At 40.1% G+C, this 27,825-nt stretch overlaps 7 protein-coding genes across 15 annotated transcripts; 4 read left to right on the top strand and 3 right to left on the bottom strand.

The window, feature by feature from the left end:
- The first annotated feature begins 2 nt into the window (after positions 1-2).
- Positions 3-5,790, top strand: LOC107265330 (MOB kinase activator 1B). Its single transcript, XM_015734688.2, has 6 exons — positions 3-126; positions 454-798; positions 1,274-1,440; positions 1,551-1,778; positions 1,856-2,019; positions 2,162-5,790. Exons 2-6 carry the CDS (start codon positions 785-787, stop codon positions 2,240-2,242), a joined length of 654 nt encoding a protein of 217 aa, XP_015590174.1. The 5' UTR covers positions 3-126; positions 454-784; the 3' UTR covers positions 2,243-5,790.
- A 470-nt stretch (positions 5,791-6,260) lies between these two features.
- LOC112493957 lies at positions 6,261-8,659 on the top strand. 2 transcript variants are annotated; one of them, XM_025082311.1, is made up of 6 exons: positions 6,261-6,884; positions 6,940-7,189; positions 7,263-7,708; positions 7,772-7,987; positions 8,059-8,203; positions 8,269-8,659. In XM_025082311.1, exons 1-6 carry the CDS (start codon positions 6,777-6,779, stop codon positions 8,622-8,624), a joined length of 1,521 nt encoding a protein of 506 aa, XP_024938079.1. In that variant the 5' UTR covers positions 6,261-6,776; the 3' UTR covers positions 8,625-8,659. The 2 variants fall into 2 exon arrangements, with proteins under 2 accessions (XP_024938079.1, XP_024938078.1); XM_025082310.1 differs by having other exon boundaries at positions 7,254-7,708.
- A 129-nt stretch (positions 8,660-8,788) lies between these two features.
- Positions 8,789-13,836, bottom strand: LOC112493960. Of its 7 annotated transcripts, XR_003058954.1 has the most exons (10): positions 12,673-13,065; positions 11,281-12,563; positions 10,983-11,216; positions 10,854-10,924; positions 10,209-10,700; positions 10,043-10,146; positions 9,929-9,978; positions 9,263-9,877; positions 8,987-9,199; positions 8,789-8,927 (listed from the first exon to the last, which is right to left on the bottom strand). XR_003058954.1 is itself a non-coding variant. In XM_025082315.1 (2 exons), exons 1-2 carry the CDS (start codon positions 12,892-12,894, stop codon positions 12,279-12,281), a joined length of 507 nt encoding a protein of 168 aa, XP_024938083.1. In that variant the 5' UTR covers positions 12,895-13,836; the 3' UTR covers positions 11,588-12,278. The 7 variants fall into 7 exon arrangements, 1 of the variants encoding a protein (XP_024938083.1); XR_003058956.1 differs by having other exon boundaries at positions 9,263-9,415; positions 9,583-9,877; positions 10,209-11,216; XR_003058953.1 differs by having other exon boundaries at positions 10,854-11,216.
- Positions 13,178-14,201, top strand: LOC112493958. The gene is made up of 5 exons (XM_025082313.1): positions 13,178-13,291; positions 13,372-13,551; positions 13,605-13,712; positions 13,781-13,949; positions 14,020-14,201. The coding sequence occupies exons 1-5, from the start codon at positions 13,211-13,213 to the stop codon at positions 14,139-14,141; spliced, it is 660 nt and encodes a 219-aa protein (XP_024938081.1). The 5' UTR covers positions 13,178-13,210; the 3' UTR covers positions 14,142-14,201.
- A 1,711-nt stretch (positions 14,202-15,912) lies between these two features.
- LOC107265229 (amino acid transporter AVT1D) lies at positions 15,913-18,433 on the bottom strand. Of its 2 annotated transcripts, none has more exons than XM_025082308.1 (8): positions 18,150-18,433; positions 17,892-18,042; positions 17,714-17,826; positions 17,512-17,644; positions 17,306-17,440; positions 17,120-17,229; positions 16,859-17,065; positions 15,913-16,773 (listed from the first exon to the last, which is right to left on the bottom strand). In XM_025082308.1, exons 1-8 carry the CDS (start codon positions 18,283-18,285, stop codon positions 16,070-16,072), a joined length of 1,689 nt encoding a protein of 562 aa, XP_024938076.1. In that variant the 5' UTR covers positions 18,286-18,433; the 3' UTR covers positions 15,913-16,069. The 2 variants fall into 2 exon arrangements, with proteins under 2 accessions (XP_024938076.1, XP_024938077.1); XM_025082309.1 differs by having other exon boundaries at positions 17,892-18,012.
- A 208-nt stretch (positions 18,434-18,641) lies between these two features.
- Positions 18,642-25,513, bottom strand: LOC107265225 (DNA-directed RNA polymerase II subunit RPB1). The gene is made up of 7 exons (XM_015734457.1): positions 25,418-25,513; positions 24,674-24,943; positions 21,036-24,563; positions 20,564-20,952; positions 20,328-20,446; positions 20,069-20,263; positions 18,642-19,990 (listed from the first exon to the last, which is right to left on the bottom strand). The coding sequence occupies exons 1-7, from the start codon at positions 25,493-25,495 to the stop codon at positions 18,849-18,851; spliced, it is 5,721 nt and encodes a 1,906-aa protein (XP_015589943.1). The 5' UTR covers positions 25,496-25,513; the 3' UTR covers positions 18,642-18,848.
- Positions 25,514-25,872: 359 nt separating this feature from the next.
- On the top strand, positions 25,873-27,800 carry LOC107265231 (pre-mRNA-splicing factor RBM22). Its single transcript, XM_015734480.2, has 3 exons — positions 25,873-26,321; positions 26,408-26,461; positions 26,558-27,800. The coding sequence occupies exons 1-3, from the start codon at positions 26,268-26,270 to the stop codon at positions 27,680-27,682; spliced, it is 1,233 nt and encodes a 410-aa protein (XP_015589966.1). The 5' UTR covers positions 25,873-26,267; the 3' UTR covers positions 27,683-27,800.
- The last annotated feature ends 25 nt before the right edge of the window (positions 27,801-27,825 follow it).

The raw sequence follows: 27,825 nt of genomic DNA, 5'->3' as shown, positions 1-27,825 counted from the left end.
GGCGCTACCCACCCGGATATGACGAAACCACCCGAAGGTTAGGAATCGGATATTCGGATATTTCCGTTGACTGAAGAGCATTAAAGAATCTCATTGGTCAACATAAATTATTATTGAATTTTATATGTAAGTATATACTAGTAACTGAGATAAGCACTTGGAATAGGTAAGTAAATATTATATTTTGCAAAATACAAAACTACCAAATTTTATATATCGAGATATTTGTAAAAATTATGATCTAACAAATTTTAAAACAGACCTTCGAGTTCGTTTGAAAAATTCGTTCATGGCATGTCAAATACTAGTGACAAATAAAACTTTACACATTTTAAAGAACAAATATTTCTGGTCCAGTAGGTATCCACAAAATGTTTGTTCCCTTCCTTCTTAAAATTAACCAATTTTATCAAATGAAGGGGTACTAAGAGCAATAATATTTTCTCTTATAAGTGGCTGTAGTCACGTCCTCACTGGTTTTCACGTCGTGGGAGCGGACGTGACGCAGATCATCGGGAAATGAATCCCGTGTGAAGGGAACGGACAACGGAGTGCAGTCGACGAATCTGAACGGATCACGGACAGTTGACAAAACGTCCTGTATCTGAGTCTGTCTGGTTCGTGCCTGTCTGAGCATTGCTCAATACCGATCGGTGAACAAGCGAGCCAATAGTGATTGTCGTAACGTCGTCTGTTGAAATTTTATGCGGTTTTACCGTTCAGCAAAGAAGGCGACAATTCGCACCGGTGATCATCCTTTCGAAGGATCAAACACGACGGCACGATGAGCTTCCTATTGTAAGTTCTGCGCTCGAAATCGACTTTCCCTTTGAAGCCTGCAAAAAGAACGTTTGTGACTCCTCGCTAGATTCGTTGTCGTAAAGGAATATTAATGAAATTTGGACATTAAAAACGGCATTGTTCACTAGGTTTTTCTCGGAAAATCGATGTGTCATCGACAATTTGCATTATGGAATAATAAATCACTCCTTCAAAGGATTCGTTCGTATTCAAAGATTGACAGGCCCCTACGGATAACCAATTCGGGTTCTTGACCTACACATGAATTCATATGTGTGATGCGTCGATACTTTTCTAAAAATACATCGCTCCTTTTTCATTTTTCCTTACAAGTTTTAGATCTAAATGAAATTACTATTTTGATATGGGTATTATCCTTGAAGCTAGATATATTCAAGCTTTATACTTAGGCACTAAACTTTTCTTGAATGTGAATTGGACAGTCTTCTTTAACAGTGCAATGGTTTTTCAGTGGAAGCAGATCTTCAAAAACATTTAAGCCAAAGAAAAATATCCCTGAGGGGACACATCAGTATGATCTCATGAAACATGCTGCTGCCACTCTTGGCTCTGGTAATCTGCGGCTCGCTGTTATGTTGCCTGAAGGAGAGGATCTCAATGAATGGGTCGCTGTTAATAGTAAGTGGATCGTGATATAAAAAATCAGATATTTTAATTGACAGGAATATAATATTATTTCATTATGTTGCAAGTATAATAGTCTATTATATATTCTTTTGTTTCCCTAGCTGTTGATTTCTTCAATCAGATTAACATGTTATATGGTACTATTACGGAGTTCTGCACAGAAGAAAGTTGTCCAATAATGTCAGCAGGACCAAAGTACGAATATCACTGGGCTGATGGTCATACTGTCAAGAAACCAATCAAGTGTTCTGCACCCAAGTACATTGATTACCTTATGACATGGGTACAAGATCAGCTGGATGATGAAACATTGTTTCCTTCCAAAATTGGTAAGCATCAAATATCAATTAATGTATCATCTTTTACAAGACACATTAGAAATAAAACTTCTGTTTTTTCCATACAGGAGTACCATTCCCTAAAAATTTCCTTTCAATCGCCAAAACAATATTGAAGCGATTATTCAGGGTATACGCCCATATTTATCATCAGCACTTCAGCCAGGTGGTTCAACTTGGTGAGGAGGCTCACCTAAACACGTCGTTCAAGCACTTCATTTTCTTCGTTCAGGTAACGCAATATTTTTCTATTATTTTTTTTGGTCCCGCAGTAGGCAACTACGTCGCACGTCGTGAAAGACAAAAAAGAGATAGACACCAATGCGAAGAAACATAATTTCACCGGAATTCTAACGGAAAGTTGTTTTTCACAGGAGTTCAATCTGATAGATAGACGAGAATTAGCTCCTTTACAGGAGCTAATAGAAAAGTTGACTGCAAAGGACGCGCGATGAACACTCTCTTCTCCTACTCCAATCTGTGAAACTCCTCCAAAGAATCTCATCTGCGCTATTTCCGCTAATTACTATATAATTACGTGTATTATTTAACTAATCGTACCATCGCTAATTGAGCTTCGTTGCGAGCCATAGATCCTTGTTATTCGTATTCTCTTGCTGATGTAGCTGTGCCGTATCGAAGCGCGGTCACGAATTTCGTGAATGTCCCGAAATACGTCGTTCTGTCCGTTTAATCTTGCAAGAAAACAATAATGGCCGCCGGAAGCAAATGGAACTAACAAACGGACAGAACGTCATGATGTAAATTTTTGTTAGATTTATTGTTTGCAAGATCGACTCGATTCTCGATAATTTACCCACAGTTTTCACTCTGAGATGAAATGAGAAAGAGTTTTACCGCGTTGCCGAAATTCGTTATTTATTTGACATTAGGAAGTTCCATATCTCTTGAAGTCGAGTTGACTTTTCTTCTCGGTGATTCACTCGTAACTGCTTGACGCTCAGCACGTGTATACGAAGAAAAATTATTCCGTGATCCCTGTGGCAGTTTCACATTCGATATATCGTCATATCATGACCGATTAGACGCGCTGTTCAAAGTAACCCCTATCTCGTATGCTTTGCTTCCGATAAAGACAAAATAATTATAAAGAATACAAGGAAGCTTCGTAGGAGTTTCCACTGTCGTAAAAACCATAAAAATTACCTCCTCTCTACCATAGCAACCAATATTTATGCTTTCAATAATAGAATCGCGGGTCGTTTTCTACACTTAGTTTGTATCTGAGAGTCACACAAAATAATGGAAAGTAACTGGAAACTTAAAAGAAAAAAGGGGGAAATACAAGTAGTCGTATAATGACGCGATATTAAGTATCTTACGTCATTAGATGCAGGCGAGGGAGAGAGTGATTAACTGACGGAACGATGCACTGTCAATGATTAATAATGATGACACATAAACTGTCAATTCTGAGATGTCGCACTGCACCTGGTATGTAAGGGTATTAGTCTAACGTTATTTTACTACTCAGCTATTTTACCATTATTATAATATCATCGTATTAAGCGCTTATTAGAATTATAATTCCGCTTGTTCACTCGAATTGTGAGTAAATTATAAAATCCAGCACAGAGAACTTCTCCTGGCACCAGCCGCCCTCGGTTCGTTACGTTAATACGTGCAGTCTGTCGGTACGTGTGCTCCATTTGGTTTACTCGGCGAAGCACGATAAAAGCAGGGCTGCCGAATGATAATTGTACTAACGGCACGGAAAGCTACGCGGCACGTGCTACGTAGATTGGCGCGTAATGCACAAGAAAGAGATGAAAAACAGAAAAAGAGGAAGTAGAGGGGAAGGTGGCCAGCCGTTGGCTCCTCGCCAGTCGCGAGTACGAAGGAAACGCGTGAAAGTGCTAGCGCGAAGACACATAGATTGTGACTCGTGCGGTACGTTAAAAAATTAATGAGATGAACTTAATGAGATGTTTTCATGTATATCGTCGTTACGGTTGTCACTGTATACCGTAACAATTTTTGTATATATGCAATGATTCGTTTTTGTAATGACTCTCCGTAAGTGCGTATATTAGGGTGAACTGTTTGGTGTTGAATCTTCGAAAGAACGAAAGAGGGAATGAACTGATGGCAACGTGTGGCGGAGAAGAAAGAGAAAAAGAGAACGAGTGAAAGGGAGAAACAATATGAGAAGCGAGATATCTACGCGATTTATGGATTTAATCGCGTGCGCTGGACAAGACTCGGGAGCTTCTCCATGGTGCGCGCCACAGGTTCGAATATATATATTTGACATTTAGCGAGCATAAGGATACATACATATATTTTATATTAAGTATTTACAGGATAAGAAAAAGGATATTTGAATGATGGATGAAGAAAAAAAAAGAATGTTCATACGCGTCAATACGCATGGATAAGCAATACGTAGACGACGCAGGCCATTTTTGCGATTTTTGCGATTTTTATATCATTCTTTGATTTTACAGCAGACACCTTTCACAGGCATGCTCTCTCTTTTCTTTTTGACTTCTCATCGGCCAGGATCAAGCATCAAGCAGTTTTTTCCCGTGAATTATACATTACGGCTATAGTGAATTAGTATCTCGCGATATAAATAATAAAATGGAGCTCTTGGGCGTGGTCATCGACAACAGGTGAATGACAATGAAAACGAAAAATGGCAGAAGACATATTAACCCGCGCAATAGGTGTAAACGTAATGCTAATGTAACTGCACACCGATTACTATAGTGTATTCAGTACTTAAGAAGGATCGGCCGTTCGTCGCTACCGGATAGAGCGTTTTGCGTTTTATCTTCCGTTAGATAAAGAAATAAATAATAACAGTATCCACACAGTCACCTGGTCCCTGCGAGCTCAGTCATGCCCGCGGATCCTTTTCGCAAGGCTCACTAGAGTAAACACAATCGCCAGCAGGGAATCACTTATATATTAGCGCCTGTGTAGATGCATCTCACACTTACGATCAGTTGCATCCGTTTGTAAAAATTAATTAATAGCCGTCATCGGATTTTTAATAGATTTATAATTAATTCTTTCACGGCTCTAATTGCACGAAATGAAAAAAATCCATGGCATTTTATTTTTATCTCGTTCTTGTGCGACGTTAAATACATACTTATACAATTCAAGCTACTGCTCTCGATACGTTTTAGCAACGTATCCATATAAACATGGCCGAAGGATTATGTGGCTGCGTGTTCGTATTACATAAATATTTGTCCTTCGTGCGAATGGAGCTGTGGAGAGTAAAGAGGAGAATTGCTCAATGCGTTCGACCGAGCACGATGCCAGCCGACGTGTCTCTGTCGAACGATTGGCAATTTTTTTATTTTAGACTTAAGTTTCAAAAGTCATGACAATTTTATTCGAGATTCTCTGTATTCGAATTTTGACTTTGATCCTTTTAGTCGGCCGAGTACAGGATCTCTTGTTTTAATACGATTCGACAGGACCAAATTGAAAATATTCGACGCGGCCTTGGATCAATGTAATTCGAAAGAGGTAGTTCTGTCGTGATTACAAAAAATATAATACTTTTTCACTGGTGCCTCTTGAGGTCTGATTTTCAATTTGTGAATGCGACCGATGAGCGAGAATCAGGATCCAAGACAGTTGTCTCTCTCTCTCCTTTTGGCAAATCATGTTTTCTTAACTCTCTAGCAATTCTAGTGATATAACTGTGCAATGTAAATAGTATTTTTCTCAAATAAAGGAATACTTGATGTAATTACAAGAAACGCGATCGATCGATCGTCGTAATTAGCTATATGAATGTATACGGATGACGTATTATTTGTTTAGGATTCTGGCACGCGGAATATTTTCGTATGACGCTGGTTTTGTATATGCGTGCACACGTGCTACGATCGCCGCGATTGCAATTCGTTAAAATATTGGGCCAATCGATTCTGTAACCTGTAAGCAATATTAATCGATACGCCTGAGTATTGCGAGCCTTTTGTTACTTTGCGAGAAATTAATAAATGATCCAAGATCAGCCTGCCAGTCCCTCATTGTCAATCGAAGACTTTTTCAGCGAGAAAAACGACGTTCAGATTCCAGTCCAATTGAATAATTGTCTACCGGCACAGCGTCGCCTGCGCCGGTTTCTATAGGCGCGACCGTAGAGTCGTCGATTCGGGCATAAGGACGACGCAAGGCCGCACGTGGAGAAGCGGCCGAATTTATTCCAGGACAATTCTCGAATCGGATAGAGACGAAAGAGACGCTTGGGTTTCCACGGCGGACAACAGCAGTCGTAAATATCATTCCTCGTCGCTTCCTCACAATCCACGTCAGAGTTTCTGCGGTCATCTACGAAATTTTCTTGCTGGTTTTGGTAACAGTGCCAGCACTCGAAATTACTCCTCGGTATATATTTTCTTTCCTTCTGACAGAGGAGCAGGCGCCGGCAGAAATCGAAGAATTTCTTTTCTGGTACTTTCTCACAAAACTGATGTTCACCGCGACAAGGCTCTAGGTTAGAATTTTTAGTATTGTTATCTTCATTGCTGGACAGGCTTGTTATCGAATCGTGTAAATTCTGTTGCGCTTTTAATTGGGATCGACAATCTTGACAATCACCACAGGACATGATTGAATTTGGAATACTTTTTTTGGAGATTTCAAATATCGTTTAAAAATTTTTTAATAAATACTAGTATGATACCGAAATATAAATTTGATGCTTGGTTGCGCTACACAGCGCGAAATTGTCGCGAATGAACATCACTTATAAAACAAGCTGATAACCGATAGATAAAAAATATAAAAAATATTAATATTTGACAACCCCGTTTTTGAAAAATAAATTTTGGACGCTAACCAAATTTCAATGATTCTTAACAATTTGAAATTAATGTAATTACACAGTGCTCTGCATTTCGTATGGATTATTTTACAAAACTTCTAGATTAGTTAGCGAAGCATTAGAATAAATTATTAGTCTCCAAGTTATTTTTAAATGTAACAAGGAAAGAGAAAATGTATGCGCCTTACGACGTGTACAATTTTTGCGATTTGTGCCAATCAGCTTGTCTCGGGAACGAAGTCGAAATAGTGCGAAAACGCACTGCCGATCTTCGTAAAAAGGTAATAATGAGGAAAATAAAAAAAAAATTTTAATTCCTCCTATGCATTGCGAAAGGTAAAACTCTTGGAGGGTGACATAATAAATGATGCTGACGATTGCGGACCCATTTTCACGATTGCGACGGGCGAATCCTCTTACAATTTAAAAAGCCCGCCGAAAACGGTACCTCCTTGCAATTACCAGGTTTACCCAGTCACTGTGCCAGGATGTCATTTCTCCCAGTGCATTCACTCTGGAGCTGCCTCCTATTCGATTGCTCCTGAAATATTTGATCTTGATGACAAAGATGCAATCGCTAAATCAGGTGAGTCACTAATCCTAATAAATGAAAAATCTAACCGTAAAAGATGCGCTGAACGGTTCCGAAGCGAGTACAGGATGCTCGAGGGACAGATCGCTGGAAAATTTGAAAAGCCAAATAAAGGAAAAGGACGTTCGAGTGAAGACTATCAGCTGCGGGACACTCTTGGATCAGAATTCATCGAATGATAATGCAACGAAAACATCAACGGAGTGTAAAGAAATGATGCAGCTTTGTACCGCACTGATAAACGAATTGCGCGAGGCGAGGACAGACTTGACGACTATTGTGAATAAATGTTTAAAAGATCGTTCGAATATCGATAACGTCAGTACATCCTCCAGCAAGGCCGACGAAAAGGTGGTCACTGGCAAAGCAGAACATTCGCGAGAGATCGAACGGAAAAAAAGTTCGAGCAAAATGTCAAAGTGTAGAGAAAAGAAGAAATGGGGGAAAATAAAGAAGGATGAAAAATTAACGGTAGACGATAAGATCGATCCACATGCAACAGAGGATAAGAAGGTTCATGCCAATATAGAATCATTAATGCTAAAGTAGCTTGCAATTAGATAAATCGTTATTTAGCTTGCGAGACCGGAAGTTTTGGCAACACTGGTCGATTGCCTAGAGACTATGAAGAGTCGATCGGAATGCACGTCGGTGGTCGAAGAATTGATCGATCGGCTGGAAAATAAAATTATTATAAAAAGAGCATGCGACTGTTCTTCGGATATTAGACACAATGATGTCAAGTCTTTCAAGCAGAATGTTGAAAATTCACCCTCCTCCTCTTATCAACGTGTAATCTTGTTGTATTATCCTTCCTGCTGATATTTATGTCGCCAACATTTTTTTAACTGACATTCCTTTAGACCGCAAACTGCCCGCTCGTCCAATTTCGTGAAGACAATAGCACGAATGAGAATACGGTTCAAGAAGCGGCAGATCATCATAAGAACAAAATAAGTGAGAAGGAATTCCAGACGCAAAAGGATCATTTGAAAAAACTCGAAAACGGTAAGTATTTCCCTGTGGTACATTCTTGTGCGAACTTTCTTAAATGCCTATGAATATCATTCTAGATTCAGGTGAAACTAAAAATGTTGCTGAAAGAGCCAATATATCTTCGACCGTCAAGAATTCCTTCATGAATGAAACTGTGGAAAAATCGGCTGAAAATAAAAAGGTCTTTAACTATCAAGAGAGTTACGGTGGATGCTGTTGCAGTGGTAACAGACAGCCTTATTGCACGTGCGGATCACATCCCGAGCCCCCTTGTGGTACTAAGGCTTTGACAGTAATCAAGAAGTGTACTCAAAAGACAGATAAAAAAGGCAAACAACCAAAAGAGAGCAAATCGACAACTAGGAAACGACCGTGCTTTCATATTTGGCCAGAAAACACGCGATGCTTAAAACGATGTCCAAATCGATCATAACTAAATTAAAATCTTATATATCATCTATTAATTTTTTGGACAAAACAATTCATTCACGTAATTATTATAAAATCAGAAACTTGTCAAATATTTTATAGTCCTTTATCTCTGTCGACAAAAAGCTTTAAAGAGTTTGCCAAGTCTGCTTCTCTGTCTTCCTGTTTCGTTTTTTCTTATTTTATCGTCCTTCGAAAAATTTTGAGAACAGCCGGGACACTTTCCATTTACAAGTTTTGAATTTTCCCGCTCCGGAATATCCTCTAACCAGCTCCGTCTTTGGGACTTGAGGTTTACGGAAAATTCCTAAGAAATATGGAGCATGTCGAGTAAGTCAAACGCATGATAATTTTTTTTTAACTTACTCTGAATTGACTACCATCTCCCACACAATGTTCATTGTCTTTACAGAGCATGGTTAGGAGTCTCTGTATTTCGGATTTATGGTGACAGATCTGTTGAATTATTGAATCGCAGCCATCGGTCCGTTCATTTTGAAAATCCAACGAATTTCGAGCTCCATCCAAATCTTCCGACGAATACGGATCGACCATTAAATTTTCTTCGAGTTGCTGCATCTGTTACACATTCACAAAGCTTTAAGAACTTTTTCATCTCTCGCAAAGTAAATTCCTTATCACCTGTTCTTCCAAAAAATTCGTACGACACACCACATCTTTGACAGCTTCTAATATCCGTGGGGGATAGCAGCAGCCTTTACTTTTCTTTTCAATCATTGTCGATACATCTTGATGCGACATCGTGCCTAATTTTATTGTGCTGGACCAATTAACCTAGTATAACTTACGTGAGATTTTAATTAAATCAATCCGTGACACATTTAAAAATAATAAATTTTCAGTTTTCATATTCATAATCCTACGCTAACGTCATACATTCATTCGAATTCGATTATCTTCTACCTTCACGTTTATAAAGTTCATTCGTATATTTCTCTTACGTCAATGCACTGACCAAATTATTTCTTTAGGAATAGAAATATTCATTGCTGTCCTTTTTTACTGGCCCAAAAAAACAACCACAAAATCTCCTGCCCTTACATTGGTTTTGTCTTCTAGCGTAATTCGTGTTTCGCCTAATTCGAGTCCTTCTACTATTTGTACAATTTGGTCCAATTGTCGAAGGATACAAACGAATCACTTGATAAGGCGATGCTGGATATTCAGGATGATAAGAATAATTTAGAGAATCATTCCCCTCTGTTTATTTATTTCTTTTATTGTCTGATCCTGTCTCTAATGTTATCCAATTATAATATAGAAAACTATGAGAAATAAATAAGTTACTTTCACGTGAAGATTCTGACTCCCGATTATCGTCCAGCTTGTAGAAGGTACTGTGAAAGGTGTGCAATGTTATCACTATTCATTTTGTCATTCAAAAAGTCTTTTTAATCTCACTTGTCCCTGCTGTCATTTACAAGATCAGGAAAGTTAATGGATTCCATGGAGGTTTCCTTATCTAGACTGTTTTTGGTACTGTATTCAATTTTTGTTGGTACTGGCTATATAAAAATATCTAAAGTGAGTACATGATTTTAATAACATTAATTTTCTAAATACTTACAGCCAAGATATATTTTACTTTCAATGATTCTATCGATTCGATCAATTGATTTTGAGTTTTCTTAAGTTCTGAGATTAATTCTTCCACATTAAATTTTCTACATAAATGGCAAGAATCTGTTTTTTCATAAATTTCCATAGTTCTAAAGTACCGACAATTTGGCATTGATTGATTAGTTTGTACGTATATTTAAATTTATAAAAAACATAAGGTCGGAATATTATATTATTCCTGAGTCAAAGAAGAAACTTCGCGTTATACATTGTACTGGGTGCTGCCGAAATGTCATTTCAAATTTGCGGCTTTTTTCCATTTAGCCATTTTTGAAAAAAGGCCATGCTTCTTTTTGATTCCGCGACTCGATCTTCCGCACTCATCACCCCATACGGAAATCCACTTTCGGGGAGGACTTGATTCGGTACTTTCTTTCTCTTCTCTTATATCTTTTATCATTTTCTCGAGAATTGACGACGGTGGAGGATTTTCTAGAAGCTACCAGAATATGAAACAGGTTAAATCTTCGATCGACCAACCTTATAAATCCACATGCTGTTATTTAGCCCAAACACACCATATGCTGAATGCCGCTCTGAACATGCACGTTTAGGTGATACGTTTGGGCTGAATAACCCGGTAGAGTCTTACCAATTTAGCTGTACGAATTTCTGCATTAATACAATCGATTCTTCTTTTGATGTCATACCGATTTTTTGTTTCTAAAAAATACTGCTGGTTTTCATACTGTTCTCTTTGACATCCTTCAAACTTATTTACCATTTCAACGTCTCTCAATGGACCTTTTGGACTATTTACACAAATAAATGGAACTTTCTTCTGCCCGAAAATGTTCTTAGCTCCACAATTATCTTTTTGATGATCATTCGACAAATCCAGAAACTGTATTTGCATTTCATCGATCATTGACATAAATTCTTCTATCTTTTTCAATTCTTCAATTTGATTTTTAAATTCTTTCTGAATCTGTCCTACCAAGTGATTAGGAATTACCTGCGGACCCGTTTTATAGTATATTTTTTGTAGGTAAATACATAAAGTATTATTGAACATTTACCATTTTCTGATTGTTCATGATTTCAATTTTTTGAAGGTTAGGAAATTCGATTGACTAGTTGTGAACGGTTTTCTATTTATTTGCGATATTTACCAGCAGAACTCGTGACTAACGAAGAATACTATACGATTTATTACACATAATTACTCTTATCAGCCTAGGTTCATGGAAATTGAATTTATTCAAAATACTTGTAATTTAATGCATGGCAACTAGACTTTTCACTCATACGAATTTACACCGTATACTTTTTCTTATTTTTATTAGCGAAGCGTTTAATGAAAAAAGCACGACGATTACAAGCATTATCCTGCAATATTTTATTTTTAGAATTTCCTTTCTTCTTATGAGTCTCAGAATCGGAGGCTTCATTCTATAGATATAGAACCAAACCACGTTAGATATTATACGCAGCCAAAAAAATTACCAAAATCTTTCACCATAAAACGCTCAAGGAAAATTCCACGGACGGCGGACATAACCGCATACATTTCTTTTCTTTGCATTTTCAATTCTTCAAGAATACGTTTTGCAAATTCCACTGGCTCTGAATCGTTGAACAGACTTATAACATACATATATATGGTATGGTTCTTTACTTGTGATACATTGAACTTAACTATTGAATTAAAACCTCATGATAGTTTTGTCTAGAGGATACCTTGGCCATACGATTGTAAGAATATTATTCTCTGCTGAAGCTTTCGAACACGTTCGGTAGATTCCAGAAGCATTTTTATCACAGTACAATTTGGACAATCTAAACGTTCCGTTTTATTTGTAATATTTACTTTAGCATTATCCATTTTTGATAATCGGCCATTCAACTTTTATTAATGACGCTTGTGAATGTCCGTAACGGATTCGACAAATATTGGGCAGGATTACGAGATCCTTCTTTTCGAGTAATTTTTTATGACACGAAGTACACTTAGTATCGATTTGGTTTCGATTATCACAATTTATTCGGAAAAGCTAAAAATCACAGTAAATATTGACTACAGTCCGCAATTGACCATCGCATAAACTTCTCCCACCTCACGACAAGCGCACTCCTCAGAGTTACAAGGCCGTTTCAAGCAATTCGGTGATATGCAGCATCCTTCCAATCTTTCGGAGCAGTCTTGCAATTTTTTCTTCTTACAAGACGTCTTTGTCTCCATATTATCCTCTCCCTGTACCACGTGGCCCAAACGTCTTTGCAATTGATTTTTTATCGTGGCCGGAATCGGTTCTTGTCCAATGTTTATTAATTTGTTCGTATCGGCTGCACACTTTAGCACCTACGATGAAAATGTATACTTTGAAATAATAGATTGAATAATAAGTAAGAACACAAAGAGTAAAGATGACTAATGAAGTTTTTGATAATTTATCAGAAATTATGCTTACCTCGCTGTTGGCCATTTCCAAGCGTTCCGACATTTGTCGACACATCTCCATACACTCTTTATGGTAGGTCAGTACTTCCGAAAGCTGTTTCTTCGAAGTTTTTCGCAGGCATAGAAGCTTTTTCAGAACTTGGCTGTACTCCTCATAGTCCGTGTATTCATCAGGAGTATGTTCCTGCAATTGATCTCGCGAATGGTCCAGGACAGAATTACTCGTAAGCATTTTGAATTGCGAATCATGCGACGTTATACGAAAACTTTTGAATCTGTACGTATCGATCTATTTCTGACAAGTGAAAATATCTCGAAATCCTGTCGCGTCTTATTCGCGATGCCGATTGGTCGTCGCTGTCGTCACACGACGCGTGCGAGTCTGCAGCATCCAGTCAATTTGTTAGACTTTATAAATTATATATATGAAATAATTTTTCGATCCTTTATACTCGACAAACCCAATATTGCACGTAACGCGCACATCGCGACTAATGTGTGTGTTACATGCGATACGAAGTCTCCGTGTTTAATTTTAAAAAATCATAATGACCTTGGACTTGGGTGATTCGCGGAAAGGAGGAATGAAAATTAATGAATTGCAGGAACATCGAAGAAGTTGCTTGAAAGTAGGTTGCATGAAATTTTAATCCTACCGAAGATATTTGTATTTCAATATTATGAATAGTCAAGGGATCTTTTTTTACAGCGCAGACAAACCTGCCTGCGCAAGAATTCTTCGAGGAAAGTCCAGAGGCAGGATTTGGATTTTATTGAACGTGAATTGCAAGAACAAGACACGCTCGTAGAGAACCTGAACGCCGTACTCAAGGGATGCAAAGAGAAATGTCAAAGAATCAATGAGAAAGTCAACGAACTTATTCGAGAGGTAAAATGGGGAATTTGATAAATATTTGATCCTGCTACATCGGAATTCGGCAGGTGAGGAAAGTGAAGCTACAGCAGGAGTTTTATCAAATTAATTATTTAAATCTCTTCGAACGTCGTCCACTTAGACATCGAGATGTCAATGCCAGTCCATATCCAGAGGTCATTATACCATTTTTTAATTAATCTTTTTCTCTAGCACTAGTTACTCATACATGTATTGAGTTCAGGTACTAATGCCATGTCCAATATTTCAAAAATTTTTGAATTCCGAGAGTATTACGGAAAGTTTATCGAATTCTATAGAAGTTCATAGGAAGAAGGAAAAATCACAGATTTTATTGCTGCAAAATAGAATTCCTGACGGTTACGTAACTATGTTGCCGACTCGGGATGAACGTAAGAATTTATATAATCCCATTTTTCAGTGAACGGACAGAGTTAATGATTAATTTATATTTTTCGATAGCCGCGTTACATCCAGTCGCGTTCAAAGCATCCAGGCCAAAACCGCAGAGGAGTTTGGAAGAAAAATTAGCAATAGATAAGAATTATCGTTGCCTGTCTTGTCCTTCGAAATTCTCGAAATAATATTTCAGTCAAATACACATAAAAACAATAGTGGTCCACTTCTTGAAATATTAACATGACTTTTTTTGTTTAACGATTCTGAAATAGTGCGTAAAGACGATAAATTTGGAGACGTAACGGCAAAGCATAAATTTAAAAACGACAGACGCAGAACTATGAAAATTGAAGTTTCCGTGAAGATGGAGGATAATAGACACCCAGTCACAATAGTGAAAAAATCTGAAGAGAAATTTGAAAACGGTAAAAAATCGTCCAGAAGAGGAAAATGGAAAACTCGTAAAATTTTACATGGAGCAGAAGATCAAGATGAGCAGAGGGCATCGAAGCTGCTACCATTTGGAGTTGATACCGGGACCCGAATTTCTAGACCCGAATTCAAATCTATTCGAGACAGAATCCAGAAGAGGTTGGATGCTGTGACGAATCTTAATTTGGAATGGGAGATTTGTAGAAACATGTGTACAAGCATTAACCACAATTTAGACGTGGCTATAAAAGAGGTACAGACTCTAGAATTCATTCTGATTTTGATGAAATTTATTTAGATTATTTTCAGCTGACCGAAATTCGCCAACACCAAAGAGACTACGGACATGCTTATAAATACATCTTCAAGGGAGTTCTACCGCCGAGAAACACTTTCCAGACGTGCAAACTTCAAATGTCTGAAAGACTTTCGAAGACTTTTAAATGTTGTAATCCCAAGGGTAAATATCAATAAGAACATAACCAATCATCTGATGTCTAGACAGGATTCTTTACTCTTCTAGTTACAGGTATCCACCATTATCGTGACAAAACGATACGAATACGATTTGGTAGCTACTAAAATTTCAATCTATTTACAGATATACAAAAAGAACTAAACATTACGATTCGAGAAGCCTTGCCACGTGGCTGAGCCATGTAGGTCGAGGACAGCCACCACTTAACGAGATCGATTATGATTAATTCACAATCTCATAAAATGTAATCTGACAATCTATCGAATCTTGCAGATTGTCCTAACACGAAACTAATCGATATGGTCAAGACTTCAAAATGGTTCCTCTCTGTCAACTGTAATTGTATCTAAAGCTAAGCTCGGCCTGTGCAAATCATCGACTCGGTGTAGAAAATCAAAATCTTACAAAAAATGTGAAAAACTCTCTGTGTACGTTGAAAGTATGAATTTATTATACACAAAATTGTTCTCGCAGTAAATGGCAGCTCATTTTAGTAAGGTTAAATAAATAGTACGAATTCCATATAATGAGAAGTATGGAATGACCGAATTCGGTAAGGATGGGAAATGGTAACAGGAAACCACGGTGTTCCGGGCATTTTAATCATTTCGTTCGTTTCCTTCCTCTTGAATCGTCGCGCGACGACTGTCAAAAAATATTAACTAGTTTCTTGTACGAAAACGAGAAACTCTCCGATAAACATCTCCGAAAGGCGCCAACGAGTCTAGGAGAAATCAGCTTTAAGAATGACGTCCCGTTTAAAAATAAATCTGTGGATTTTCCAAACAGAACGACAGAAGATAATGAAAAGGAAGAACCAACTCAAGAGGAAACGATCCGCGATTACTTGTACTCCTTTCTCCCAGCATCCTGGCCCAAGGAATGGGACATACTGAAAGACGAGGAACGTCCGTGTCCCTGCAACTGTCCCTGTAAATTGTCGACTCTTTACGAATTGCCCAATTTAGAAAATTTATCTAACCCAGATGCGTCTATATACGTAAAACCAAAAAAGAAGTCACTAATAAATAGAAAATCGAGGCGACTGCACGCGAGGAGGAAAAATTTACTTATCTCACTCTGACTTCCTATTAAATTCCAACTTCTCATCGTGGAAGATTTTCCTGAACATTACAATTATTTTTAGATATTAATTTATTATGAATTTTATATCAAGTTTATAAAAAAGAAGGTAATGCAAACTTATTTAAAGTTCAATGCGTGCGCGGCAGCGGTAGCGTTTATGATACAGGGTGGTGTAAATCGAACGAATCTTATGGTATTGATCACATTAATATAAGTCGAGGAAATAGTAATGACAACGCCAAGAATGACGATGCAATATCCAAACCAATCCACGGCGGAGTAAAGATCGCAATCGGGTCTTGATCTAGGAGCGTCGTTAACGTTCCTCGAACGTCGAGCTCTCAAAGGTCTGGCCGCATCGGCGTCATCGCTGGCGCCGGTGTCGTCACGAAGTCTTTGTTGAGTAAGAAGGAGATCATTGGGACTATCCGAGTCCCCAGTTACTTCGTCGTAATCCGTACATTCACTGGATTGATCATTATCATAGTAAACATATGAGTAACGATTACGACTGACTTTCGTGTCCAGAAATCCATAGTAAACCGACTGAGAGTGAACTCTTGGATCCGTCACGACATCCAAACCTTGACCAGGTAGCCTCTCCGAAGCCGAGTAAATCTCAGGCGTCGCTGAATGCGTACCGGAAGCGGAAAGTGCTTTGACACGAGCATATATCAATGGCGGCAGAAGAAAAACAAGAGGTCCAGTAAGAGTTCCGCCGATAAGGGCCATCACAATGTCAAATCGTGGAACTGATTCACCTACGGCAACTCCCAGGAACACAACAGCTGATCGAATGGCGCATCGCTTCCAGCCAAAAGCTGCAAACCGGATATAGAAAAAGACAGCACAGTATGTTTTTGTATTGAATACATTTTTTGTTAATGCCCTACATGATATACTTACATCTCTGGACGCGTAGTTGGTCTTCCAGATGAAGAAATAGGGCCGAGTGTCCCACTGCGCTGGACAAGCATAGCTGAAGGGCAGCCAACAAAATTGCTGCACTGAGAGTAATTCCGGTTGGGACCGACTGAAGAATATTTGCTGTGGTACTCCCGCCGTATTTCCATACTGCCAAACCAGCAGTGATACCGAACAAGGATCCGCTGACTGAAGTGATGTTGATTTAGCAAGAGTGCCAAGTAATGATCAATCGTAGTTTACCTAGGAAGGCAAGAAGAACGGCCTTCTGGATTTCTTTGGGCCTTCTCATGTCCACTTGAATAGTCATCAAGGTTGGGTGGACGTCAAATTGAAAAGCCAACATACCATACCTGCAATGTATTGAGTTACATGAACCTTCCTCTAATTTTTTTCTATAAGAATTGCTTAAGTGAAGATAAAAATTACGCTGAAACGAATTTGTCCCATGAAGGTGTACTTGGTATGGCCTGGACCTTCGAAGGGTTCACATCCGATATTATGCACCACCAGATGAGTAAAGCCGTGAGAGTCACTACTAAGCAGGAACAAGACGCCAGCCATCTCGAGAGGAAAGAAATTTGTGGTTTATTACTGCTGACCAAAGACTAAGGAACTTATATAAAGTGTCTTACTTCATGTCTCGAGGACTCCCGAGCCACATTATGGGACATAGCAATACACCTACTATCAGCAACCAGTAACAGTAAGAAAGGTCAAATTCGCGTTGGGACACTTTAAGACCAAAAAGCTGTAAATTCTGCGACGCTGCAATAACCCATTAATGGAACAAGTATCTTAGGAAATTTTTTGAAATCGGAGATGTTCCCAACGCACCTACGAGCAAGTTTGGTATACCACCTCCAAACACAGTGAGATCCAAAAGCACAGTGACACACGTTCGCGCTAATGGACCCAGGGTGAACTCCGTCACGGCCGCAAGAGGATAGCTGAAGGGGTTGAAAATGTAAAAAGCTCCGAGAAGGAGAAAGCATGACTAATGAAAGTGTCGAACCGATTTTTTCTTGAAATGTTTGGATCCAATGCTGTGGCGATAGTCCAAGACTTGCCGAGTAGCGCAGCTGTATATATTTGAAGTCCAAGGACAACAAGGACCAAAGGTATTCCGAGCCATCCTAAAGAATTTGAAATAGCTAAGAACATGCCTATGAAATAATAATAGTGACTAATTAGCTGAGTCGTCACTTAATCGAAGGCTTCTCGGAAAGAAAATCATAAGTAAAGCACAAGAGAAATAACTTGAGAGACTTACCGCACTGAATGATAGCCCGCGGCAAAGCGATGATCGGGAAGACGCCAAAGATGTCAACGATGCAGAGTGTCGCGAAACAAACGGAAAGACCCGAATGCGCTTTCTTATATAGAAGAGAAATATTCTCTCTGTTCATGATCCCTCGCTCACTACACTACAACGCATCTATTCGTACTGGTGAACATTGGTAAAAAAAAAAGTAACGTGCAACCGGTTCCCTCGTTGCTCATGTAACACGATACTATTGAACAGTGAGGATAGAAAAAGATGGTGGGAGTACAGACGAAGACTTACAACGACGTACTACACGACTACATGGGAGCCTCAGGATGGAGAGACCTGTACTACGTGTAATTGAGAATCTAAATACGTATACGATGCATATCGTATACAAATCGTAGATCTCGATTGGGGAGATGGAGGTTATACAGATATTCTTACAATATAATTATCATTGATACGATTATCGGTGGCGATGACTCAGACACTGGATTAAATATCTTACATGCTATTATATTTAGTACATTCGTTATCTTGGTTTACAAAATTTTATATTGGAAATGTATCGTGACTTAACAATAGAGCAATTTTACACTTTTCTAATCTTAACAATAGAAAATGTGAACTTAAAATAGTAAAGTTGATACGTGGATGGTAATACTCCCGGGAAACAATAAGACGCTTCTCCTCGGGCGAAGCTTAATCATCTGTTTCGTAGGCTGGTGAGGCTGGCGAATAGGTAGGACTAGTCGGTGAATAGCCTGGGACAGGTGGTGAATAAGTCGGACTAGTCGGAGAGTAATTTGGACTTGTTGGTGTATATGTGGGACTGGTTGGCGAGTACTTTGTACTTGATGGTGAGTACTGAGGACTGGATGGCGAATACGTGGGACTTGTTGGTGAGTAGTTGGGACTACTTGGCGAGTATCTCGTACTTCCTGCTGCCGTGTGTTGCGGTGAGCTAGGCGAGTACGATGGACTTGTCGGAGAATATGTTGGACTCGTTGGAGAGTACGTTGGACTGGCTGGTGTGTACTGTGGTGAAGTACTAGCGAATGAAGGAGATGTGGGCGAGTAGCTCGGACTCGTCGGTGAATATTTCGGACTACTTGGCGAGTAGCTTGGACTTGCAGGTGAGTACTGTGGAGAACTTGGCGAATACGATGGACTGGTAGGCGAGTAAGATGGCGAGGCCGGAGTGTAATTTGGTGAACTTGGCGAATAGCTCGGACTCGTTGGTGAATAGCTCGGACTTGTAGGCGAGTAACTAGGACTCGTCGGAGAATAACTAGGACTTGTAGGCGAATAGCTAGGACTCGTAGGCGAGTAGCTTGGACTCGTGGGTGAGTAGCTTGGACTCGTCGGCGAGTAACTAGGACTTGTCGGTGAGTAACTTGGACTCGTTGGAGAATAGCTTGGACTGGTTGGCGAGTAACTTGGACTCGTCGGTGAGTAACTTGGACTCGTGGGAGAATAGCTGGGACTCGTTGGAGAATAACTGGGACTCGTAGGAGAGTAGCTAGGACTCGTTGGCGAGTAGCTAGGACTCGTAGGTGAGTAGTTTGGACTTGTAGGTGAATAGGTGGGACTGGTAGGTGAATAGTTCGGACTCGATGGTGTCATACTCGGCGATGTGGGCAGAAAAGCCGGCGAGGTCGGCGAATAGCTCGGAGATGCACCACCCGCTGGCGACATTGGATATGGACTCATACTTGGTCCTGGACTTCCAGGACTTCCCGGCTGCGGCGAATAGGCTGAATATGCTGGAGACAATCCAGAGGCATCCGATGCCCCGGAAGGCGAAAAGCAGGCACCGCCAGGTGTCATACCGCTACCCAAAGCTGTTGCACGTAAATAGCACAAATAAATACCATGCAAAGAAATAAACAATATCGTATTATGAAATATTCATTACTTACCCGGAGACATACTAGATGCACCGTAACCAGGCGTGGCACCCATCTGATTCCATGGCGTCATTTGTGGACTCATGCTTGGCGTTTGGGCATTACCGAAGAACATTCCAGCACCACCCATAACTCCAGCACCGACGGCCATTGGTATTTCAATACCCGCCTTACATTTCTCAGCGTCCAGTAACAAATCAAAGCACCCTGTAAGCAAATGAGTCATTTGATACCAATGCTTAACCATGAAAAACATTAACGATTGACATACCTGTTCCAATTCGTGGTAATTGTCCCATAATGATGTTCTCGGAAACGCCTCTCATTGGATCAACTTCTGCGTGAGACGCAGCGTCTAATAAAACGTCGACAGTTTCCTCGAAAGAACATCTAAACAATAATTAGTACAGGCTATAGTATCTTTCAGGAAGTTTCGATAAAGCAACGTTGATACTAATTACAAATCATTTTTTAGCAACCGAGTCTCGTATGCTCCTGTCCACTCACCTCATAAGCGCTCCTGTGTCCTGCCTGTTGATTCCGTGACGTGTGATAGCCATAAGATGACCTTTAGCAGTCATAACGTCACAAAGCAAAGCAAGATGTCGATAATTTACGTAAAGACCGTAGAACTGTAAGACAGCATTCATTTCCTTCTCCACGGATTTTCGTACAGCCTCGATTCCCAGTACTTGGAATATCTCGCAAATGTCGTTGCTGAAGGTTCTCACCGGATCAACGTCGCGTTCGCTCAAAACTTTCATCAAGCTGGTTCCATCAGTTTCTAATAGCCATTCGGCAATAGCTTTAAACTCTCCAGTGTCGGTAATGACGATTCGCTTCTTTGCATCTGTCTGTGGCAAATGCATGTAGACTTTGCCGATAGCCTCGATACCCTGAAATTCACAATTTTCATTACTATCATTCTTGTATCAGAAAAAAGAAAGGAGTAGTAGATATGAAAATCAATGATACTTACTTGAAGCGTCATGTCACTCAACATATTAGCTTCGATACATCTCAGAAACATGTCATCCTCCATCTTGTCAACCGTTTCTTCTTCTGTATCTTGGAATTTGGTGTCATCGCTGTTCATTATTCTGATACGCAATACCAACTTCTCAGCGTTATCGTCATTAAATATACAGTTCAAGTCATCACCGAAACCGGCATTGATTTTTTCCGCAATTTGCTCCATAGTCAATTTCTTATCAGTCATCCTCTTACGATCCAATTCTATACGCAGAAGCCAAGGCGATATCTTCGTAGGATCAAAGTCGGGCATCTCGTAGTAAACATTTACGAATTCCTGATCTTCCGCAATGACAGTATTCTGCGGATCCGGATCATAATAGATGGCCGTGTTGGCTGTCACTTTCCTCAGGGTCGTGTGTTCCAGACGACAGAGAACGTTCTTCGCTTTTTCAGCGTCTCTGGCAGCGGCGCCAGTTAGGAAGACAGTAAGTGATGGGGCCTTAGGTTTCTTACTAATATTTATGATTTCCTTGAGCCTGGGTACACCCAATGTTACGTTCTTCGACGAGACACCAGCAAAGTGGAAAGTGTTGAGTGTCATCTGGGTGGCAGGCTCACCAAGAGATTGAGCTGCCAAGGCACCCACCATTTCTCCTGGCGACACCTGTGCTTGCTGGAATCTTGTTTCAATCTCTCCGATGAGCCACTCGAATGCTTCACTGGATAATCGGAATTCCTCGGAGACGCACTTGGTGCAGAGAGTGGATCTCACTAGACACTGGAATAAAAGAGTAGCGTTCTCATTGGCCTGCTTACTCAGTCTGTCCTCACCAGCCACGATGATGCACTTTTCCAGCAGATCCTTGACACCCTGTATGACACGCATTGGACTCAAGTCCGTGGGAGCCCTCTTGTTGATGTGGAAAATCTTTTGCACGTTCCAAATCATTCTCTGCAAGTTGCAGGGAAGTACGACCTTCGATTCCCCACTTGGGAAAATTTCACGAAGAACTGCACGATCCTTGTTCAACTGTTCCCACTCTCGTTCCAATTCCGAGATGACTTCTCCGGACCCCATCATCTCGCGAACGATGTCCTCGCTGAAGATACGTCGAAGGTAGCGCTCGTTGGTTGGATCAAATTTGAATTTCTTCTCAAATGCTTTGTTGCTCAACTTAATAGTTGGTAAATTTTGGAATTCAACGGTCTCGCCGCACAGACCGTCCTCGCCATAACGCAATTGAATGAGTTGGCCGACAGAATTCCTTACGGTTCCATCGTAGTGCACCATCACTGACTCCATAGCCTTTATCAGACGACGTTGAATGTATCCAGTCTCGGCAGTCTTTACGGCGGTATCGATGAGACCTTCGCGACCTCCCATCGCGTGAAAATAAAATTCGGACGGCGTGAGGCCGGCGAGATACGAATTCTCAACGAATCCTCTGGACTCGGGACCGTAATCGTCCTTGATGAAATGTGGCAAAGTGCGTTTTCGAAAACCGAAAGGAATTCGTTTACCTTCTACGTTCTGTTGACCGACACAAGCGATAACCTGAGAGATATTAATGTTCGATCCTTTGGAACCTGAGACCACCATGGCTTTCAAATTGTTGTATTCCGTGAGTGACTTCTTGGCGGAGCCTCCGGTCTTATCACGAGCGTCGTTCAGGATCCTGTTTACCTGATTTTCGAAGGTCTGCCTTAGTGTGTTACCCGGTGTCGGTTCCAGCTCCATATTGTGTGCCTTTTGAATAACTTCTATCACGTCTTCTTTGGCTTTCTTAATGGCTTTCTGAATCTCCAAATAGGTCTGAGGGTCAGCAATGGTGTCACCGATACCGATAGAATGTCCCTCCAATAGAAGCCAGTTGTTAATTACAGTCTGAATATTTCCGTAAAATCGGCCGCAAACATCATGTCCAAGCTCGAGCATACAAATGTGAAGCAAAGATCCGGCGGAAGTTCCCAAAGTCTTCTTACACAGAATGCCCATAACCAATTCACCGTGCTCTACCATTACTTTTGTATCTCCCGGTGAAATCCACTTGTAAGGACCTTCGTCTTCCTCGTCAGGATGTGTACTGTGAGTCCGGATCATGTTCACGTTTCCGGGAATAATCAATGAGAATATCTGTTTTCCCGTCCACAGAGGTTTTGGCTTTAGAATGCAAGGCTGCGGCATTTTTCCATCCCAACTCGGCAAGAACATGAGAATATTCATCATCTGTTCCTTCTCTATGAAGACGTCACGTTTTGTCATTTTTCTAACAGCTGTCAGCGTATCCTGCACGATACCCATGACGGGTTTGTTTGCCTGCGGAGTGATAATCTGACGCGGTGTCACATGAATGTTCTCGACTTCCGCACGCGTCTCCATCGATTGTGGAACGTGCAGGTTCATTTCGTCTCCGTCGAAGTCCGCGTTGTACGGTGACGTACAACTGAGATTCATTCGGAATGTACTCCAAGGAAGAACCTTCACTCTGTGACCCATCATACTCATCTTGTGAAGAGTCGGCTGACGATTGAATATCACCAGATCGCCATCCCTTATATGTCTTTCTACTCTATAGCCGCACTGCAAGTGCAAATCGGATGGTTTCGGATGAAATCTTAAATCTATTCTCTCTCCGTTGTCTCTCACAATATATTTCGCTCCAGGATATTGTGAGTTTCCTCTGCGAACGAGTTCTTGCATTTTATCAATATTAAAAGGTGTCACGATTTCTGGAAAGGTTAGATTTTGTGCGATGCTGCGTGGTACACCAACTTGATCGATTCGCAGATTGGGATCCGGTGTGATAACTGTACGTGCGGAGAAATCGACACGTTTCCCCATGAGGTTTCCTCGTATCCGACCTTCCTTACCCTTCAATCTAGATTTTATGGCCTTTAATGGTTTCCCAGATTTTTGCATAGCTCTTGGCATTCCTGGCATATCATTGTCCACCAATGTTGCGACGTGAAACTGCAGCATTTTAATGTTTTCGGAAATTACGTGAGCAGCTGCACCAGCCTGCTCGTTCCTCAGGAGTTCATTATTCGACTTGATGATATCCGACAATTTGTGAGTCAAGTCGTCCTGATTCTTTGCTGAGCCATACATGATAACAGCAGGTCGTACCGAAAGTGGTGGCACTGGCAATACAGTTACAACCATCCAGTCTGGACGAGCAAATTTTGGATCCATACCAAGGATGAATGACTCCTCATCGGTAATGTGCTTCAGGATCTCCCATGCCCTTTCAGCAGTAAGAACTATCTTTTTCTCCTGAGAGTCTTCATTCACATGTTTCCATTCAGCTGAAACATCTAAGCCTGACCTTCTCAAGTTTGGTTGATATCGACCACATCCACCATGACCAGGTTTTCTCTCAGCTGTCTGTATCTCCTGTCCTTCTTTATTTATGTCCATTTCATCGCCACCCTCACAAATATTTTTACTTTTGCACAAGTCATATACAAATGTGAGTCGTTTGCGTGGTTGTCCCTTTGTCTTCATTACAATTTCCTTAATTTTTGCATTGTGCTGTGGAATAGCAGAACATGTTTTTATATTTATGTTGGATTTCAGATGACCACAAGAATAGTCTATAGAGTTGCTGCTAATAAGTACTTTTTAAACACAATTGTACTTACGGGACTGACAAGCAGTTTGGAACAATAGAAGCAAACGCATCTAAGAATTTTTATGCTCTTTGTGATAAATCCCACATGAAAGACAGGTTTGGCTAGATCTATATGGCCAAAGTGCCCTGGGCACTCGGTCATGTTGCCAGCACATGTCTGACATCGTGAATTTCTATCAATGACACCTTGCCTTGGATCCATAAGTCCTCCAAGCTTAGGACGACCACCTTCCATGGTCTCTGGGAAACGTATGCCGCCATCGGTAACTGACATGCGACGCTGAAAATACAACGTATCATTACGTTAATACTACTATAAACATTTGATCTCAAAAATTGTTCCAGTGTATTCACTTTAAAATCACTCCAAACTTTCTTTCGTTGTCATTGCTATATAAGTATTACATTTTCGGGCGATTACTTTAATGTTGAAGTTTCTAACAAGACATCTTTTCCCTCTCGAAAAGGAACCATCCGGACTTTTTTTCTCAAGCACAATAAAGTGAAGAGAAAGCGATAGTTTTGATTCAATTTACATACTTTTCATATTGTGCAAATAGAATTGTGGCACGAGAACAATCAAAATAGATGAAAAACCAAATTCCTCGGTTAATGATAATCATCCATTGAATGAAAAAGGTGAAGGGGTCGCGATATGGGAAATGCAGTAATCTAGTTTACAGCACTAGTGAAGGTAGTGGGTATGAAAATAACATTGTAATCATTCTAACTACTGTATTCACTATTTACTCACTATTTCATCTGGAGAAAGGATCCCAAACTGCACTCTTTTCACTGTTCGTATAGGGGCTTTCGAGTCGGACGTGGCCATTTTGCGAGAGTCCGTAGCCTTCTGTGGCCTTCTGCGTCGCGACCCGCTCGGACTGCTACTGTTATCCCTATATCATCTGCAAGATCCAGCAAGGGCGCTAGTGTCGCCCGATTGCAGCACCGTAGTGATCAACATGAGAAACATAAAACTGAATTTTCGTAAATGGAAAGCATTCTGACTGATTCTGACATTTTCTTTAATTACTTTGTAAGAAAACAATTACTGATACTTTTAAAGTCAACTTAACTCCTTTGGGTTTTGTGTTATCACAAAAAGATTCCTTTATGTCAGATATGTATAAAGTTTATCTTGAACGATCCATTAGTATAATGGCGCCACCATCAATATATGTCCGTGACGATATCTTTTTTTTTCTCTTAAAAACACTTAAAAGTGTAAACGAAACCTGTAACAAGTTAACCGGGCACTTTTACCTTTTTTATTTTTTGGTTTTACTAATCGTTTGTTGGTGATTGGTAGCATAATTAAAAATTTGGTTGGTAATAGTTTTTCTGGAATATTAAAAACAAATTGTTCGATAAGGGGGTAAATTGACGCGAGATCTTTTGGTAGTTACGAATAGCTTAGTTAATAAGTTTGGTGGTCATCAGTGGTCATTGGTTATGCTGCGTGGATGAAAAACCGAGTGATTGCGCATGCGTACAAATAGGCTCCTCCGATACTAGCGCTTCGTATATCGAACTAAAATCAGAAATCCCAAACAGTACGTCCATTTTCGCTGAGTGTTCAGACGTGTATATAAGAGCATGTAATGGCTACCTCCAAAACTACAAACACTTACAACAGGCAAAATTGGGAGGATGCCGTAAGTGAATTACCCGACTATTTTTAGTGTCATATTTCTACACTATGCACAATCAAACAATCTAATTTTCATATTATTTGTTCCAGGAATTCCCAATATTGTGTCAAACTTGTTTAGGAGACAATCCATATATTCGTATGGTATGCAGCTTAAAAATCATATATTTTTATTAATACTTAAAAAGTTACAAGATTTAACTGTTGTAATTTTAATAATTTTCATCAATTTTTCTGCAGACAAAAGAACGATATGGAAAGGAGTGTAAAATCTGCATGCGGCCATTTACAGTCTTTAGATGGTGTCCAGGTGCTAGAATGCGTTTCAAGAAGACTGAAGTCTGTCAAACATGCAGTCGTTTGAAAAATGTCTGTCAAACCTGTCTGCTAGACTTGGAATATGGATTACCTATTCAAGTCCGTGATGCAGCACTGAAGATCAAGGATGATCTGCCACGGTCAGATGTGAACAAAGAATATTATGTACAGAATATTGATAATGAAATAGGCAAGATCGATGCCACAACACCTGCTGGAGCAGTTGGAAAGTCAGCAGCAGCTAGTGACCTCTTAATGAAATTGGCAAGAACTAGTCCATATTACAAAAGAAACAGACCACACATTTGTTCATTTTGGGTAAAAGGCGAGTGTAAAAGAGGTGAAGAGTGTCCCTACCGTCACGAGAAACCGACGGATCCTGACGATCCTCTGGCTGATCAAAATATCAAGGATCGTTATTATGGTGTTAATGATCCTGTAGCTGACAAGTTAATGCGAAGAGCAGCTGCAATGCCAAAGCTTGATCCACCAGAGGATAAATCCATCACGACCTTGTATATTGGGAATCTTGGAGACATTCTTACTGAGAAACAATTACGTGACCATTTTTATCAATATGGAGAGATTCGATCAGTGACTATGGTTCCACGTCAGCAATGTGCATTTATTCAGTACACGCAAAGAAGTGCTGCAGAAGCAGCTGCTGAAAGAACATTCAACAAATTGATACTTGGTGGAAGACGTTTGACCATCAAGTGGGGTCGCTCTCAGGGTCGACAAACAGTATCTGCTGCTGAGGCAACAAGGGAAATGCTCGAACCAGTCCCTGGTTTACCTGGGGCCTTACCACCACCTCCTGAGACCATGGGAAATAATTTCTTCAACTTGCAAGCCACTCCAGGAATGATGCCACCAATGATAATCCCACCACCACCAGTAGCACCGCAATTTATGTTTCCTCCACAGATGACAGCGGCTGCTCCAATATTTCCTCCAGGAACCACACCTATCCATTATCCAAGTCAGGATCCATCAAGAATGGGCGCCACGCAGGGTATCGGAAAACCGTGGCCCGAAGAAGATTAATGCAATTTAATTTTGCGTTCATTGACCAATTAGGCGACGGTTTTCCAATCTTAATATTTAAGTTGTGTTTTTCTTTGTAAGTTAAAAATCTTATTAAAGACAAGCAGTTGTCACTCAAGTGATGTGTCCAGTCATTCTACTTA

The sequence above is a fragment of the Cephus cinctus genome, unplaced genomic scaffold (assembly GCF_000341935.2).
Source record: "Cephus cinctus unplaced genomic scaffold, Ccin1 Ccin1_scaffold0215, whole genome shotgun sequence".
Classification (NCBI taxonomy): domain Eukaryota; kingdom Metazoa; phylum Arthropoda; class Insecta; order Hymenoptera; family Cephidae; genus Cephus; species Cephus cinctus.
This window is presented reverse-complemented; position numbering and strand designations above follow the sequence as displayed.

Excerpts from the sequence above, each read along its gene's own strand:
- LOC107265330 (XM_015734688.2), top strand. Across the intron at positions 1,441-1,550 it reads TGAATGGGTCGCTGTTAATA|CTGTTGATTTCTTCAATCAG; the intron begins GTAAGTGGATCG and ends TTGTTTCCCTAG. Across the intron at positions 2,020-2,161 it reads ACTTCATTTTCTTCGTTCAG|GAGTTCAATCTGATAGATAG; the intron begins GTAACGCAATAT and ends TGTTTTTCACAG.
- LOC112493957 (XM_025082310.1), top strand. The coding sequence starts at position 6,777 with ATGTATGCGCCTTACGACGTGTACAATTTTTGCGATTTGTGCCAATCA. Across the intron at positions 6,885-6,939 it reads CTGCCGATCTTCGTAAAAAG|GTAAAACTCTTGGAGGGTGA; the intron begins GTAATAATGAGG and ends GCATTGCGAAAG. Across the intron at positions 8,204-8,268 it reads TTTGAAAAAACTCGAAAACG|ATTCAGGTGAAACTAAAAAT; the intron begins GTAAGTATTTCC and ends ATATCATTCTAG.
- LOC112493960 (XM_025082315.1), bottom strand. The coding sequence starts at position 12,894 with ATGCTTACGAGTAATTCTGTCCTGGACCATTCGCGAGATCAATTGCAG. Across the intron at positions 12,564-12,672 it reads TGGAAATGGCCAACAGCGAG|GTGCTAAAGTGTGCAGCCGA; the intron begins GTAAGCATAATT and ends TTTTCATCGTAG.
- LOC112493958 (XM_025082313.1), top strand. The coding sequence starts at position 13,211 with ATGACCTTGGACTTGGGTGATTCGCGGAAAGGAGGAATGAAAATTAAT. Across the intron at positions 13,713-13,780 it reads ATGCCAGTCCATATCCAGAG|GTACTAATGCCATGTCCAAT; the intron begins GTCATTATACCA and ends TATTGAGTTCAG. Across the intron at positions 13,950-14,019 it reads GTTGCCGACTCGGGATGAAC|CCGCGTTACATCCAGTCGCG; the intron begins GTAAGAATTTAT and ends ATTTTTCGATAG.
- LOC107265229 (XM_025082308.1), bottom strand. The coding sequence starts at position 18,285 with ATGAACAGAGAGAATATTTCTCTTCTATATAAGAAAGCGCATTCGGGT. Across the intron at positions 17,827-17,891 it reads AACATTTCAAGAAAAAATCG|CTATCCTCTTGCGGCCGTGA; the intron begins GTTCGACACTTT and ends CAACCCCTTCAG. Across the intron at positions 17,230-17,305 it reads TGGGACAAATTCGTTTCAGC|GTATGGTATGTTGGCTTTTC; the intron begins GTAATTTTTATC and ends AATACATTGCAG.
- LOC107265225 (XM_015734457.1), bottom strand. The coding sequence starts at position 25,495 with ATGGCCACGTCCGACTCGAAAGCCCCTATACGAACAGTGAAAAGAGTG. Across the intron at positions 24,944-25,417 it reads TCCTTTCTCCAGATGAAATA|CGTCGCATGTCAGTTACCGA; the intron begins GTGAGTAAATAG and ends TTGTATTTTCAG. Across the intron at positions 20,953-21,035 it reads TGAGTGACATGACGCTTCAA|GGTATCGAGGCTATCGGCAA; the intron begins GTAAGTATCATT and ends TGTGAATTTCAG.
- LOC107265231 (XM_015734480.2), top strand. The coding sequence starts at position 26,268 with ATGGCTACCTCCAAAACTACAAACACTTACAACAGGCAAAATTGGGAG. Across the intron at positions 26,322-26,407 it reads GGCAAAATTGGGAGGATGCC|GAATTCCCAATATTGTGTCA; the intron begins GTAAGTGAATTA and ends TATTTGTTCCAG. Across the intron at positions 26,462-26,557 it reads ACAATCCATATATTCGTATG|ACAAAAGAACGATATGGAAA; the intron begins GTATGCAGCTTA and ends ATTTTTCTGCAG.